This window comes from Elgaria multicarinata, chromosome 15, assembly GCF_023053635.1.
Source record: "Elgaria multicarinata webbii isolate HBS135686 ecotype San Diego chromosome 15, rElgMul1.1.pri, whole genome shotgun sequence".
Taxonomy (NCBI): Eukaryota; Metazoa; Chordata; class Lepidosauria; order Squamata; family Anguidae; genus Elgaria; species Elgaria multicarinata.
Genome location: NC_086185.1, coordinates 7,289,674 through 7,306,251, shown reverse-complemented (window position 1 = coordinate 7,306,251; position 16,578 = coordinate 7,289,674). Strand labels below are relative to the sequence as shown.

The 16,578-nt window shown below is 48.6% G+C and overlaps 1 protein-coding gene across 2 annotated transcripts in view; it reads right to left on the bottom strand.

The window, feature by feature from the left end:
- Positions 1-16,578, bottom strand: part of CAPN6 (calpain 6) — a 325,901-nt gene that overhangs the window by 20,927 nt on the left and 288,396 nt on the right. Inside the window, exons 3-6 of one of the 2 annotated variants that reach the window (XM_063141866.1) lie at positions 10,092-10,223; positions 8,548-8,756; positions 7,453-7,645; positions 1,665-1,858 (exon numbers count right to left, since the gene is read on the bottom strand). In XM_063141866.1, coding sequence (XP_062997936.1) covers positions 1,665-1,858; positions 7,453-7,645; positions 8,548-8,756; positions 10,092-10,223 — 728 coding nt within the window. Of the gene's footprint in view, positions 1-1,664; positions 1,859-7,452; positions 7,646-8,547; positions 8,765-10,091; positions 10,224-16,578 lie in introns of both variants that reach the window. The other variant, XM_063141867.1, reaches the window with a different exon arrangement.

Genomic DNA, 16,578 nt, shown 5'->3' with positions numbered 1-16,578 from the left:
CCCCAGAGGTTTCACAATTTGCACAAATGATGGCAAATTTGCGCAAATTACACTTGCAATGTGCGCAAATTGCTCAAAGAGTTACGCAAATTGCCCACAAAGTTGCACAAACTGCTCAGAAGGTTGCGCAAACTGTAGAACCTGCATAAATGTGCAAAAAGCTCCCAGGGTTTAAAGAAAAGTCCACCGTTCACTCGCCAATGCAAATCGAGAAGTCTGTGCCACAGAACTTCCTCAAGACAAAAAAGAACCAGTTTTCCTGGCGATGGCCAATCTTAGTTCTGTTTGAAGATGGTGGCACTTGTCTAAAGTCTCCATCAAAACCAGGGACACAGATGAGAAGACAGCACAGTGGTAGTTGGCTTCACTAAGGGGAGGTACAGAAATCTTCTTTCCTGTCGTCATTGCAGCTGATTAAGGGTGAGGGGAGGTAGTGGCTAGTTTAGTCCTCTGCCTGGCATGGCCTATTGCCTCCACTTTTTGCTTAGCAGAGGCCATGAGGGGGTGAAGATAACATACAGGTGCACCCCCAGATTGTAACTCCCAGAGACATGGAATGCAGTAGTCCATCCCCCTGATCAATGCAGGCTCTGTATGCAGGATGGAACTACATAATCCCTGACAGATAGTTGCCCAGCCTCTGCTTTAATACATAGACTCATAGAACAGCAAAGTTGGAAGGGGCCTACAAGGCCATCGAGTCCAACCCCCTGCTCAATGCAGGAATCCACCTTAAAGCATCCTTGACAGATGGTTGTCCAGCTGCCTCTTGAATGCCTCTAGTGTGAGAGAGCCCACAACCCCCCTAGGTAACTGGTTCCATTGTCGTACTGCTCTAACAGTTTTTCCTGATGTCCAGCTGGAATTTGGCTTCCTTTAACTTGAGCCCGTTATTCCGTGTCCTGCACTTTGGGAGGATCGAGAAGAGATCCTGGCTCTCCTCTGTGTGACAACCTTTCAAGTATTTGAAGAGTGCTCTCATTTCTCCCCTCAATCTTCTATTCTCCAGGCTAAACATGCCCAGTTCTTTCAGTTTCTCTTCATAGGGCTTTGTTTCCAGACTCCTGATCATCCTGGTTGCCCTCCTCTGAACATGCTCCAGCTTGTCTGTGTCCTTCTTGAATTGTGGAGCCCAGAACTGGATGCAATACTCTAGATGAGGTCTAACCAGGGCCGAATAGAGAGGAACCAGTACCTCATGTGATTTGGAAGCTATACTTCTATTAATGCAGCCCAACATAGCATTTGCCGTTCTTGCAGCCATATCACACTGTTGGCTCATATTCAGCTAGTAAAAGAGAGCCCACCCCTCCTGAGGTGGTCAGTTCCACTGTCAAACAGTTCATACCAGTGAGATGTTTCCTCCAATTTTTAACTGAAAATTCCTTTGGTTCTATTCCTGTCCCTGGAACAGAAGAAAGCAGATCTGCTCCATGGCAGATACATGACAGCTGTTCACATATTTGAAGTCTTGCCATCATGTCTCCCCTTAATCTTCTCTTCTCCAAGCTAAATGTATTGAACTCCATAGGACTTCGTTTTCAAACCTATAACCATCTTGAATGCCCCTCCTGTGATTGCTCCTCCTTTGGACACATTCAAGATCACGCCTTTAAGACAAACCACACATTGTCCTTGGGGGGTTACCGCTATGCATTACTTACTTGTCACTCCAAGCACCGTTCCATTCTTTTTCCCCCCAGGGATTCCTCAACCTGATCATGAAAAGTTTCTCAGACTTTGCGCACGACAGACGCTTCTCTCCAAGGTTCATCTTCAGGACTGCTGTCACTGAGTAGGCATGGGTCTTGACCAAACCCGTCTTGGTCTCGGACTCAAAATCACTGGACGACAGAGCCTGTGGCATAATATAAACAGGAGAAGATTATCAATGGCTCCTAGTCCTGATAGCTATGTGCTACCTCAAGTAGCAGAGGCAGTAAGCCTGTGTACACCAGTTGCTGGAGAACATGGACGGGAGCGTGCTGTTGCACTCTTGTCTTGCTTGTTGGCTCCTGTCAACAGCTGGTTGGCCACTGTGTGAACAGAAGGCTGGACTAGATGGACCTTTGATGTGATTCAGCATTGCTCCTCATGTTCTTACAGCCGCATTATCTTTTTTTCACAGCAGCATCACACTACTCTCTCACTAAGACAGCAAACTCCTTTTTACATGAACTGCTGCCAAGCCAGATCCCCCACTATCCACCATCTTATGCATGTGTTTTTTTGTACCTATGACTTATCTCTGTTGAATTTCATCTTGTTAGTTTTGTCCCAGTGTTCCAGCTTGTCAAGATCCTTCTGATTCTGTCCTCTATGGTGTTGACTCCTCCTCCTAGCTTTGTGTCATCTGCAAAGCTGCTAAGTATCCCCTCTATCCCCTCATACAGGTCATTTATAAAAATGTTAAAGACCACAGGGCCTAGGACTGACCCTTGCTCTGTCACTCGAGATGTCCTTCTAGGTAGACACAAAGCCATTAATGAGCACTTGTTGAGTATGGCCTCTTAACCAGCTTGCAGTCCACCTAACAGTAGTAGCATGCAAGCCACATTTTTCCATGTTGTCACCAAGGATATTATGGGAAACCATGTCAAAGGCTTTGCTATGTCCACTGAAATCTCATGATCTACCAGACCAGTGTAGATAAAAACTACTAGGGATGTGCTCCGCTCCGATTAGGAGCGTAGAAGCAGTAGCGGATTGGCCTGCTCCGCCTTACCCAGAGGCGGAGTAGGAGCGGACCGCGGACCCCCTAGAAGCAAGGCGAAGAGAAGCGGCCATTTTTCGGAGCTCCGAGTTCAGGCGGAGCGCTCCGGTCGCCATCTTGAAAACATTTCGCCATAGGATTGCATTGCGGCAAATAATCGCGCATAACTACGTTGTTTTTGAAGCTATCATTCTGAAAATTCTTGTGCACAGAGAGTCGTGGATGGGGGTCATTTTGAGACCACTCTCACCTCTCTGCATCGTACGGGTCACGGGCTATATTTTTGTGAAAATCGGGTCAACCGCGCGGCTCAAACTGCGTTTTCGGTAGGGGTGTGCACGGACCCCCCGCTCCGCTTCACTTGCAGATCCGCCATTTTTCGGAGCGGGTCGCTCCGCCCCGCCCCCGCTCCGCCCACTTCCGCTCCGCTCCGCTCGGAGCTCCGGATCCGGATCCGGAGCTCCGTTTTTGCCCCCCCATAGGGTTGCATTGAAAGCTAAAAAAGTAAACAACTTTTTTTCCGTTGAAGTTAGAAACCTCACGTTTGGCACCATGACACCTCATGGGCGTATACACACACACGCCAAGTTTCAAGGCAATCCCATCATCCCCTGATTTTTGGCGAATTTTTGAAAATCGGGCACCCCACACACAACATCCCTGCGAGGTGGGCAGGGGAGGAGGGAGGGAAGGCAGGCAGGCATGCAGCTGGCATTTCTGGGGGCATAAGGAAGGGAGCCAAGGATAAGCCAGTAATGCATATAAAATGGAATAAATCAATCAATAAACAAAGGAGGGGTGGAATTAAAAGCAGCAGTGTTGCTCAATAAACAGCAAGAAGAATTAAAAAAAAAAGGCTATATCTGTCTTTTACCAGCAATAGGGGGACGTGCCCGGGGGAGGGGGAAGTAGCTGCCAGTTCAAGACAGCCACCAACAGCTCTGAGAAGAAGTAAAACGCTCACTTCAACTCATAACAGGCATTGCTCCACCACTGAAAAGTGACCATTCACTTCAACTCATGATAGGCATTGCTCCACCGTTTTACTCTCTTTGGAAGGCTCTATGGCCTTCCAGTGCAGGAGAGAGTGGGGGCACGTCCACGATGAGATGCCCTAGGGGAGCTCATCCCCTTGCACCACATCGATTCAGTTGTTCACCAAGGTTAGGGTGGGGAGCAGTGCTGTGTTTTCTATCTCTTATTCTTGGCTTAGTATATGATTTCAGGTTGTGTTTGTGCATTTGGTGGGGCTACTGTGTTAAAAAACACGGGGAAAAGCCCGTTCAGATGAAGAAAGAGAAGTTTCCCAGAATCCCAAGTTACCTGTTTTGCCTATGCCCTCCTCCAACTTTGGGATCATCATGACCGGGAGCTGACTCTGCCCCTCAGCCCTTTGAAAAAGGTATTTTTCCCGCCGATTTTTAAAAAACTTCTAGCCCGCGACCCGTACGATGCAGAAAGTTGAGAGTGGTCTCAAAATGACCCCCATCCACGACTCTCTGTGCACAAGAATTTTCAGAACGATAGCTTAAACCCCCCCCCAGTTATCCCCGATTCTTTCCCTCAATGCAATCCTATGGGCGAAAAGCCGAAACGCCGTTTGAGCCCCGCGGTTGACCCGATTTTTAAAAAAATATTGCACGTGAACCACAGCACGCAGAAAGTTGAGAGTGGTCTCAAAATGACCCCCATCCACGACTCTCTGTGCACAAGAATTTTCAGAACGATAGCTTAAACCCCCCCCCAGTTATCCCCGATTCTTTCCCTCAATGCAATCCTATGGGCGAAAAGCCGAAACGCCGTTTGAGCCCCGCGGTTGACCCGATTTTTAAAAAATTATTGCACGTGAACCACAGCACGCAGAGAGGTGAGAGTGGTCTCAAAATGACCCCCATCCACGACTCTCTGTGCACAAGAATTTCCAGAACGATAGCTTCAAAAACAATGTAGTTATGCGCGATTATTTGCCGCAATGCAATCCTATGGCGAAATGTTTTCAAGATGGCGACCGGAGCGCTCCGACTGAACTCGGAGCTCCGAAAAATGGTCGCTTCTCTTCGCCTTGCTTCTAGGGGGTCCGCGGTCCGCTCCTACTCCGCCTCTGGGTAAGGCGGAGCAGGCCAATCCGCTACTGCTTCTACGCTCCTAATCGGAGCGGAGCACATCCCTAGTTTTCGGCTTTTCGCCCATAGGATTGCATTGAGGGAAAGAATCGGGGATAACTGGGGGGGGGGGGTTAAGCTATCATTCTGAAAATTCTTGTGCACAGAGAGTCGTGGATGGGGGTCATTTTGAGACCACTCTCAACTTTCTGCATCGTACGGGTCGCGGGCTATATTTTTGTGAAAATCGGGTCAACCGCGCGGCTCAAACTGCGTTTTCGGCTTTTCGCCCATAGGATTGCATTGAGGGAAAGAATCGGGGATAACTGGGGGGGGGGTTTAAGCGATCATTCTGAAAATTCTTGTGCACAGAGAGTCGTGGATGGGGGTCATTTTGAGACCACTCTCAACTTTCTGCATCGTACGGGTCGCGGGCTAGAAGTTTTTAAAAAATCGGCGGGGAAAATACCTTTTTCAAAGGGCTGAGGGGCAGAGTCAGCTCCCGGTCATGATGATCCCAAAGTTGGAGGAGGGCATAGGCAAAACAGGTAACTTGGGATTCTGGGAAACTTCTCTTTCTTCATCTGAACGGGCTTTTCCCCGTGTTTTTTAACACACCTCGCAGGGATGTTGTGTGTGGGGTGCCCGATTTTCAAAAATTCGCCAAAAATCAGGGGATGATGGGATTGCTTTGAAACTTGGCGTGCGTGTGTATATCCCCATGAGGTGTCATGGTGCCAAACATGAGGTTTCTAACTTGAACAGAAAAAAAGTTGTATAATTTTTTAGCTTTCAATGCAAGCCTATGGGGGGGGGGAAACGGAGCTCCGGATCCGGAAACGGAGCTCCGGATCCGGATCCGGAGCTCCGGGCGGAGCGGAGCGGAAGTGGGCGGAGCGGGGGCGGGGCGGAGCGGCCCGATCCGAAAAATGGCGGATCTGCAAGTGAAGCGGAGCGGGGGGTCCGTGCACACCCCTAAAAACTACCTCTCTCTCTTTCTCTCTCTCTCTCTCTGTGTGTGTGTGTGTGTGTGTGTGTCTGTCTCTCTCGTGCTAAGATAGTTCTGACAGGACTTATTCCAATCAGTTAATATAAGCCTAGTTCTTTCTGTGTCTGGAATGTACCACTCCAGCCTGCAAAGTAGGGTTCACACCATGACTGAATATTTCTTCACATACAAAAATAGCTTGTGCATAGAAGACATGCCTGTCAAGGAGAAGGAGAAGCAATAACAATTCTCCCAGATATACAGGGGATTGTTTGTATGGAGGAACATTCTGCCATGTGAGCCCCCACCTACAATTTCAAGGGGTGCAGCCCAGACATAGGTCTGCCACTGTAGAGAGAATTAGACCATCAGAAGTAGGGGTGTGCTCTCTCCGCCCCGGAATTATCTGGTAACCGTGAACATCCACGGAGCATTCGATCTTCCAGAGTGGAGAGTAGCTGCTTCTAAACCCATCAAATAATATCAGTGCGGAGACGTCTCCTAATGTCTCTGAAATTTTCCTACCATTTTGTGTATGTGTGGTGTCTAATTGAGGACTTCCCAACAAGGAACATGGGGTGATGGGTTGGGGTAAAACTCAGAATGGATGCACCACCCCACTGACATGGGAACCATGAGCCTTCACTGCTTATGGAGGATTAAAACTAGTTTTAAGACCTTTAAGACCTCCTTTCTTGTCTCCATCATTTTTAGCAGCATGGCCATTTTCTTTAACAGCCAAAAAAGCAAGCAAACAAACTAATAAAACAAAGCTCTAAAGTTGGTGGGTTGTACGAAGAAGAATAAGGAAAGAAATCGGGTGAGCAATTTTCTAACCATCTTCAGACTCAGCGCTGACTCATGCCAAGTGTGCAGTGTGTGTCCGTAAGTTATATTGAACCACTTCGTAAGTTATATTGAGCTTCACTGACATTTCCCATGGGTCTCGCAGTTCTCTGACAATTCTTCACTTGTGTTTCTTCACAAATGAGACAACATGCGTTTCCATGACAGCAAAAGGGAGTCATAAGACGATTCCTTCTAGTTAAAGCTGCAACGGCTGAAAAGACCTCCATTACTCTTGGCGCCACCTTGCCAACCCAAGTTGTAACACTCTCTCTTTTTAGAAAGCAATGATTTCTTCTTAGTAAATACATGCTTTCTGTATTCATGTGCAGAACGTCTGGATTGTCCATTCGATCAAAGAATGTATTATCTTTCTGCAGCGAGGTGCAGTCGTGAATTGAAAGCTCTGCATTGAACAAAATACAATACTGGCTTAAAACCATCTCTCCCCCAACCCCTCCAGAAGGCCATTAGTTGTGGGGAAATCTAGTTTAGCCTCCATGTTGAATTGATAGAGCTCTGATCCCAAAAGAACAATTTTCACAATCAGTGCTCATTGATCAATTCATTAGCAGAAGTGAGGAGACCAATTGAATCAAACTGTTCACAACCATCCACCACACAACTGACCACCTGAGGTGTGAGGCAAGAAGCTCATGTTTCAGCTCATGGTCCAGATGAAGGACCATCATGTCCTACGTGAATCTGGCTGTCAATTGCTTTCATCTTTGAAGGCACTGCTGCATACTCTGCCACTAGAGAGGTATAGAAGGTTTTTTAAAAAGGTGCATTCAGACACATACCCTGATGGAACAGCTGATCAATCCACCCCTTCGTTGAACTTTCAGCAAGTCTCCAAAGAGTTTGGCCTGCTCAATTATGTCATGGGTATATCCGCTTTCAACCAAGTCAATGGATTCAGCAACTGCTCCTGTGAAATCAACAATTGCCTCTGCAGCACTGCCGTTGTCCAAGGCTTCATAACATCCAGCCATCCTAGAGATGTCACAAAGCAAACTGAGGACATGCCCGCACATATGACAAAGGTTTAACTATGTCTTGCCTTCTCCTACCCTCTGAGTGTTTAGACAGAAGAAGAGAAAACAGGAAGTAAGTGTGAGGCTTATACAGGAAATAAAAAGTTCTTAGGGCCAGACTAAATGTTATAGTAGTTACCACCTGACCATACAGATCATAGAATCATAGAATCATAGAATAGCAGAGTTGGAAGGGCTCTACAAGGCCATCGAGTCCAACCCCCTGCTCAAGGCAGGAATCCACCCTAAAGCATCCCTGACAGGTGGTTGTCCAGCTGCCTCTTGAATGCCTCTGATTCCATTGTCGTACTGCTCTAACCAATTCCAGCTTGCCTCATCCTATAAAGTCCTGTCCTCTGGACTGGCTTATCCATGAGAGCAATGTGTTTCTAGGACCATCTTCATCTGATCTTGGTTCCAGATGCCTTGCCTTACCTCCTCTGTGGAACTTGACCATCAATCATGTCTACTAGAACTACCCTCTTGCTTCTTGCCATTCAGACCCTGAACTTCTTTCTCTAGCCTTGATTGTGCCTGTTTGGATCACACCCTTGCTTCAGCACCCAACCATGAAGATCACCCACTCCTGACACACTCAGACACTTGTTATACCCCTGTTTACCCAGCAGACAAGCAGTTGACTTGCCTAAACCCCTCCCAATCTTACAAGATTATGTTGCATGTAAGGCATGAGGTGTGGAACAGCTGTATGGCTATCCTAGGGGAGAAAGACCACATGGGTATCTCATTTTGTCAAAACAACAGGATTTTGTTAGGGCTAGAAATGTTTAACAGTATTAAAAGGGGTGCTTTTATATAGTCGAAAGAACTGACATGATGACATCATAAAGCAGTACATACTTGGCATAAGCTTTCTCCAGGAGCGCACACCAGAATTCATTGTGGGCCTTAGAAGAGCAGAAGAGCAGCTTTTTGTTCATGGTTGGCAGCCGGTCATCTACGACCACATCAATCCATTCTCCAAAACACCAGAAACGGAAGTGAAACATGCCTGTGTATTGCTCTGGCTTCTTTTGGTCCCAATCCTGTTCCTCAACATTTGGGATGACCTACAGTGCTCCCCCCAAAAAAACACACACCAGAAGATTACCCAAAGCAGAAAACATTTATTGATTCATGGCTCAGCTTGATCATTCAATGTGTTTATTTCACATTCAAAACATGGTTTAATACAATGGAATTCTAATTGGTGAAGGGGCTATAATGACAACGAAAGGGATTAACATCCTTCTCAGGCCTTAGCTAGACCAGGCTATATCCCGGGGTGAACCCCGGGATCGTCCCTGTGCGTCCACATGATGCACAGGGGATCCCGAGATCAGGGAGGGATCATCCCTCCCTTGCCCTGGGATAGAGCCCTCTCCTTTGGGCCTGCTGTTTCCGCGGTCCCAGGCTGAGCCCGGGACCATGGAACATTTGGCCCGTTTCCACGGCTTGGCCCTGCTCCGCGTGATTACTCACGCAGAACCGTGAGCCACGCATGGGGCGCAGAGCTCCTCAAAAGCTCTGCACCCATTGGGGTTAGGGTGGGGGGAATGGGGAAACCAAATTAAATTTTTTAAAAATACTTACTTTTAGTGCACTGCGCCCTCTTTAAAAAATAAAAAAAAAAATGGCAGACGCGACGCCTCTCTTCCTGAGGTTGTCGCGCCTTACATGTAAATGGGGGCGAGATCTCACGTTAATCCCAACGAGAGGTCTCCCCTCCTCTTCCGGGCTTTCAGGTAGGTCTAGCTAAGGCCTCAGTTGTTTTCTTAAATGAAGCAAATAAACCTTATATTCAAATACCACAGTCAGAGCTTTGAGGAGAGCTTTGGCAGGTTCTCCAAAGCTCTCCTCAGATTAAGAAAATTGATCTGAGTTTTGCTGAAAAAGCCAGAAAGACTTGAATCTAGGGATGAACATATCTGTCAATTGTCTCATTTCCTCATTTTCCCCACAGTCTTAACTTCAACTCATCCTCAAATGACACCTGCTGAAATTTCCTTTTCTCTACAACTGTTAAAGATACAGGAGACCTGTCCTCCTTTCCATGTGGTCACCCTATCCAACACATCTAAAGGGCATCAGGTTAAGGAAGGCTGACTTACAGGAGGTTGTATCCAATGGGTTGCATCCATTATTACTCTAACTTAGGCCCCATTCATTTTAATGGGTCTACTTTAAGTAAAACTCATATTGATTTGGGTACAACTGAATGTCATTCATGGAAACAGCCTTTGTTTCTCTTCCAGGATCAAAAGAACTTGAGATGCTAGGTCACATGGGATTCAGGTTTGTTCCGGACTAAAAGCAAACCTGTTTCCACAGCACTCAGCTGTAGTGTCATCAACTCCATGTCTGAATTGCAATGATCATGTGTTCATTTCGCAATAGTAGAGTACCTTTTGCCAGAGCTTCTTCCGAAGAGCCAGGCAAGAACAGGCAGCCACGAACCAACAGTTCCCCAGTTGTCCTTGATGCAAGTCATGGGAGCTGATTCCATTTACAAACAAGTGAGGATCTTCGCAGAGCTCCTTTCAGAATAAAACACACAGAGAGAGGCCATTACGGTCACCATTTTGCAGATTTCGTGAATGGCTTCCTGGTTACAAGACACTGGCCTCCTTGAACTTTGCTCAGATAAGAGACATCAATTCCTGCAGAGCATTAATTAAAAAGAAACAGTTGCCAAAGGTGGTTCAGCATTAAAGAGTTAAGGGTGCAAACCTATGCATATTTAGATAGAAAAGAAGTTCTACAATTCCCACTCTGATGGGGAATGCTCCCCCCACCCGCTTGAACATGCACAGGATTGTGCCCCAAATGGACCAGTGTTTCCTCACCCACTTGCTCAAAGCAAGCCCCACTATAAATGGGAAGCCCCCTGGCAGTATTCCCAGAATTAAGTCAATGGGTCAACAGTAATGGCTCCAGGCAATATACTCATGCATCTAGTGCACAGAATGGCCTCCCCATGCACTTTCATGCAGGGACAGTTCTGCACGTTGCAACATGCACACATTGAACAGCCTCCTCAACTGAAGTGAACATGGAAGCCATTTGTCCAGGAGTTGTATGTGCACTGGAGAGCACTTGCATTTTGGATTGTTGGGGAAGGCATTTAGAATCAGAGTGTGGGGCCTAAAATTTCAATGTGCTTTTAATTTCTGTGTAACAGAAAGCATCCCAAACCCACCATGGAAAGAGTACAGAATTCTGACTTAGGGCTGTGCACAGACAGCCATGCCTCCCACCCCCACACACTCGATTTGCCTTGGAGGCTGATTCAGAACTTCTGAGTCCACCCTGATTTGGTTCAGGGCACCTCAGAACTGCTCTGGGCCACTTCAGATTCAGATCCAGATCCAAATCCAAAGCAGATTGGTTGTTGTGGTTTCCTGGGTCCCCTCGGTCACTTGTGAAAGCTGGACATGAAACTGACTGGGAGTCCATAGGGCTCCCCTCCTTCTCACCCCCCCAACCCAGTGAGCCACTGTGCCTTGCCCACCCACCCACGGTAGTTTGGAACAGAAGAGATCTATGGCAGACCAGAGCTGCTATCTTCCTTAAAGATGGCAGCTCTCCAGGAGGACAGACAACTCACCTGAGGGAGCAGAAGGGTCAGGTAAGTCCCATGGGTGAGCAGTTTACCATCAGGCCAAAGCAACCCAAAGTACTTTGGCTGCTTTGGCCTGAGGCTGCCCAATCCAGTCCCAATTCGGATTCAGGAATCGAGACTGAGGCAGTGCACACCCCTATTCTGATTATCTCTAGACCACTGGCATTGCTCTTTTCCCAACTTCCTTTCCATTTGAAATGCCTTGCAGCTTTAGTTCCTGAACGCATGGCCCAAAGATTCCAAGTGGGGACGGTTGGGTGTCTTTGTCTTTTGGGAACTTGATTTGGGAAGCCAAAACAATCATCAATCAGGCATGCTCAAATTTGACCAGTTCAACGTGACTGTGACCCTTATTGGCATCCCTTTGCCAGAATAACAGTGCTGAGCCACCCTCTGAATGAGAACACCCGCCTAGAGTCTCTCATCACGTTGAGCCAGAGAGTCCAAGAGGTCAATATTGCAGACTGCCTTCCATGTGGATGTGGTTAAGGTTCTGTGATCAGAAAGGCCCAAAACAAACATGAGCGTGGCACTGAGACAGCAGAACAGAATGGTGACGAGGTCTCCTTTATTTTCCATGACAGTTGCATAAGTTTGTTTTTTTAAAGAGCAGACTAGAAGCAGTGCAGTCCAAGAATACATCTGGCAGTCAAAATATTTAGATGCTTACATTCCTGAATAATGCAGTGGAAATGCTGCCTTGATATGTGTTTCTTGTTGTTGGACATTCACAGGGAACAGGGATGGTGGCAAGAGCAGGCTTGGTTGGGAACCTGGCAAGGATACACTCATCAGCACCTGGGAAGGGTACACCCCTCAGCACCTGGCGAGGGTACACTCCTCAGAACCTGGCGAGAGTACACTCCTCAGAACCTGGCGAGGGTACACCCCTCATCACCTGGTGAGGGTACACTCCTCAGAACCGGGCGAGGGTACAGTCCTCAGAACCGGGCGAGGGTACAGTCCTCAGAACCGGGCGAGGGTACACCCCTCATCACCTGGTGAGGGTACACTCCTCAGAATCTGGCGAGGGTACACTCCTCATCACCTGGCGAGGGTACACCCCTCATCACCTGGCGAGGGTACACTCCTCAGAACCTGGCGAGGGTACACCCCTCATCACCTGGCGAGGGTACACTCCTCAGAACCTGGCGAGGGTATACCCCTCATCACCTGGCGAGGGTACACTCCTCAGAACCTGGCGGGGGTACACTCCTCAGAACCTGGCGAGGGTATACCCCTCATCACCTGGCGAGGGTACACCCCTCAGAACCTGGCGAGGGTACACTCCTCATCACCTGGCGAGGGTACACTCCTCAGAACCTGGCGAGGGTACACTCCTCATCACCTGGCGAGGGTACACTCCTCAGAACCTGGCGAGGGTACACCCCTCATCACCTGGCGAGGGTACACTCCTCAGAACCTGGCGAGGGTACACCCCTCAGAACCTGGCGAGGGTACACTCCTCAGAACCTGGCGAGGGTACACCCCTCAGAACCTGGCGAGGGTACAGTCCTCAGAACCTGGTGGGGGTACACCCCTCAGCACCTGGCGAGGGTAGAGTCCTCAGAACCTGGCGAGGGTACACCCCTCAGCACCTGGCGAGGGTACACTCCTCAGAACCTGGCGAGGGTATACCCCTCATCACCTGGCAAGGGTACACTCCTCAGAACCTGGCAGGGGTACACTCCTCAGAACCTGGCGAGGGTATACCCCTCATCACCTGGCGAGGGTACACCCCTCAGAACCTGGCGAGGGTACAGTCCTGAGAACCTGGTGGGGGTACACCCCTCAGCACCTGGCGAGGGTAGAGTCCTCATCACCTGGCGAGGGTACACCCCTCATCACCCGGCAAGGGTACACTCCTCATCACCTGGCGAGGGTACACCCCTCATCACCTGGCGAGGGTACACTCCTCAGAACCTGGCGAGGGTATACCCCTCATCACCTGGCGAGGGTACACTCCTCAGAACCTGGTGGGGGTACACTCCTCAGAACCTGGCGAGGGTATACCCCTCATCACCTGGCGAGGGTACACTCCTCAGAACCTGGCGAGGGTACACTCCTCATCACCTGGCGAGGGTACACTCCTCAGAACCTGGCGAGGGTACACTCCTCATCACCTGGCGAGGGTACACTCCTCAGAACCTGGCGAGGGTACACCCCTCATCACCTGGCGAGGGTACACTCCTCAGAACCTGGCGAGGGTACACCCCTCAGAACCTGGCGAGGGTACACCCCTCAGAACCTGGCGAGGGTACAGTCCTCAGAACCTGGTGGGGGTACACCCCTCAGCACCTGGCGAGGGTAGAGTCCTCAGAACCTGGCGAGGGTACACCCCTCATCACCCGGCGAGGGTACACTCCTCATCACCTGGCGAGGGTACACCCCTCATCACCTGGCGAGGGTACACTCCTCAGAACCTGGCGAGGGTACACCCCTCATCACCTGGCGAGGGTACACTCCTCAGAACCTGGCGAGGGTATACCCCTCATCACCTGGCGAGGGTACACTCCTCAGAACCTGGCGGGGGTACAGTCCTCAGAACCTGGCGAGGGTACACCCCTCAGCAGCTGGCGAGGTGGCACTTCTTGGCAGGGTCCCACTGACTAGAGCCCCCTGAAGTTGCTCTTCCTCTTCACCATTGCAACCTGCTTGTTGCAACGGCCTCTTGTTCTGGCCCAGACCATGATGCTGGTGAGAAGCAGCAGCAGTAAATGCCACAGCCTACTTGCTCACTGCCTCTCTTTGCATGTCGAACAAGGAAGTGTTGGCAAGGAGTAGAAGGTAGACTCACTCAGAGAGGGGGTCTCTTGGACACAGACTCACACACACACACACACACACACACACACACACACACACACCTGGAAGAAAAGACTCTGCTAGATGCATTCCAGCATCTTGCTTAGGATTGCTGGTGTCAATCTTTTGGACATTACATTCCAGCCTCCATTTCATAGCTTCCATGGGGCAAATTTATCTCTCAGGGGAAGGAATGAAGGGGACAAAGTTCTCTCAAATGCTTGATTTGAGAGCGCTTTCGTTCATAGCTCCCTCCCACATTCACCCTTAATCCGGAAGCATCATAACAATGTGCCCTCAACTCATAGGCTCCACCCCCTAACCTAGGGCCCTCCACCTCTTAGCACCTTGGCTCCACTAGGGATGTCCGATGTGGGTAAATCTGGCCCTTTGGGGACTGGAGTTGGCACCTGCAGGGAGAGATGGTGGGTTGAACCAGGGTGGCAGCAGCGAGGGTGGGTTGTACCACGCTGCCACTGCCACTGCGATTGCTGATGCTGTGCAAGCCTCCCTCTCTCCCTGCTGGTGCCAAGTCCAGCCTGGAGTTCCCCTGGGAGAGAGGCAGCATTGTACAGTGGTGGCGACATAAAATCTGATCAAGTCAAGCCAAGAGAAAATTAGGGTAGGGGGCATGCTGATGGAAGCTCAGCAAGCTTTCTTGCCCAACCAGATTCCTCTGACAGCCCTAGGCTCCGCCTCCAAGTCTCAATGTCTGACCCTCAAGGGATTGGGAACCTTGTGACATACACAATACGGCTGCAATCCCATACAGACTTGCTTGGCAGTAAGCCATCTACACCTGAGTAGTCATGCATAGCGTTATGCTGCCAGAGAAGCAGAGCTGCAAGACGTATCACCTCCATCCGTGTAAACTCTAATTGAATTATTCTCTTTGAGATACAATGAAATTCACGTGCTGAATTTTCTTTTGGTGCGTTCATAACTCTCTCCTAAATCGGAGAGTAATTGACTTTGCTGATGTTCGTTAAAAGGAGAAGATATATGCCCTTTCAGAAGTAATAAATACTACTACTGCCTTTTCTCCTCCCCAGAAGTATTGAACACTCCTGTTAAACTTTTATCACCCACAATGGTGCTCGTAAAGAGCAAACCGTTTCTTCCTTCACTTGGCAAGAGAGAGCCCTTCTATAGAACTCACAGGGATGCTCATTTCTCCTCTCAATTGGCCATAAAAACGTTAGCACCATCTGTGGAAATAAATCCGATCATTTTTATTTTATCTGAAATGAGCCTGAAGAAAGACAGAGAGAGAGAGAGAGAGAGAGAAGAAGAAGAAGAAGAAGAAGATCCAGAGGGAGAGGTGGGTAAGAAATAAATAAATAAATATAGAAGATGATGATGATGATGATTGTGCCCACACTGATTAATTTTCCTTCAAAGTAAGCTGGTTGGATTGTCTCTCAAGTTGTTTTCATAGAATCATAGAATAGTAGAATTGGAAGGGGCCTATAAGGCCATCTAGTCCAACCCACTGCTCAATGCAGGAATCCACCCTAAAGCATCCCTGACAGACGGTTGTCCAGCTGCCTCTTGAAAGCCTCTAGTGTGGGAGAGCCCACAACCTCCCTAGGTCATTGGTTCCATTGTTGTACTGCTCTAACAGTCAGGAAGTTTTTCCTGATGTCCAGCCAAAATTGACAGATCTGTCTGTCCATAATTACAGACAGATCTGTCAATTTTGGTCTCTCTCCTTTCTCCAGTCTTAAGTTTGATTCATCTTGAATGCTGAGAATTTTTGCAGTCTTAAGTTTGGTTCATCCCGAACATTGACATTTAAACAAACAAACATTCTCAGGAAAATTCATGTTGTAATGCCAAGTATTTCTGGATGGCCTGGTCTTGATTGGTCAAGTAAGACTCATTTACTTTTAGAAAAGATCAGCTCAGGTGGAGATAAAACTGCTAGAACAGCTTTGTTGATATGAATCAGCACTGCCTGAATTTTTGGACTCTCCTTGGGGCTATGGGGATTGTTATGATCAGCATCTACACTTCAAAATATACCACTATATCCATCTCAGAACCCTAATAACAGGGATTGGGAAAGAATCCATTCACTTCAGATGTTCATGCAACTTTACCCAATTTCACAGATTGAGGTGAGACACGATAGCACTCTTCAAATACTTGAAAGGTTGTCACACAGAGGAGGGGCAGGATCTCTTCTCGATCCTCCCAGAGTGCAGGACATGGAATAATGGGCTCAAGTTACAGGAAGCCAGATTCTGGCTGGACATCAGGAAAAATTTCCTGACTGTTAGAGCAGTATGACAATGGAACCAGTTACCTAGGCTCTCCCACCCTAGAGGCCTTCAAGAGGCAGTTGGACAACCATCTGTGAGGGGTGCTTTGAGGTGGATTCCTGCATTGAGCAGGGGGTTGGACTCGATGGCCTTAGAGGCCCCTTCCAAGTCTACAATTCTATGATTCTATGAAAACAGCTT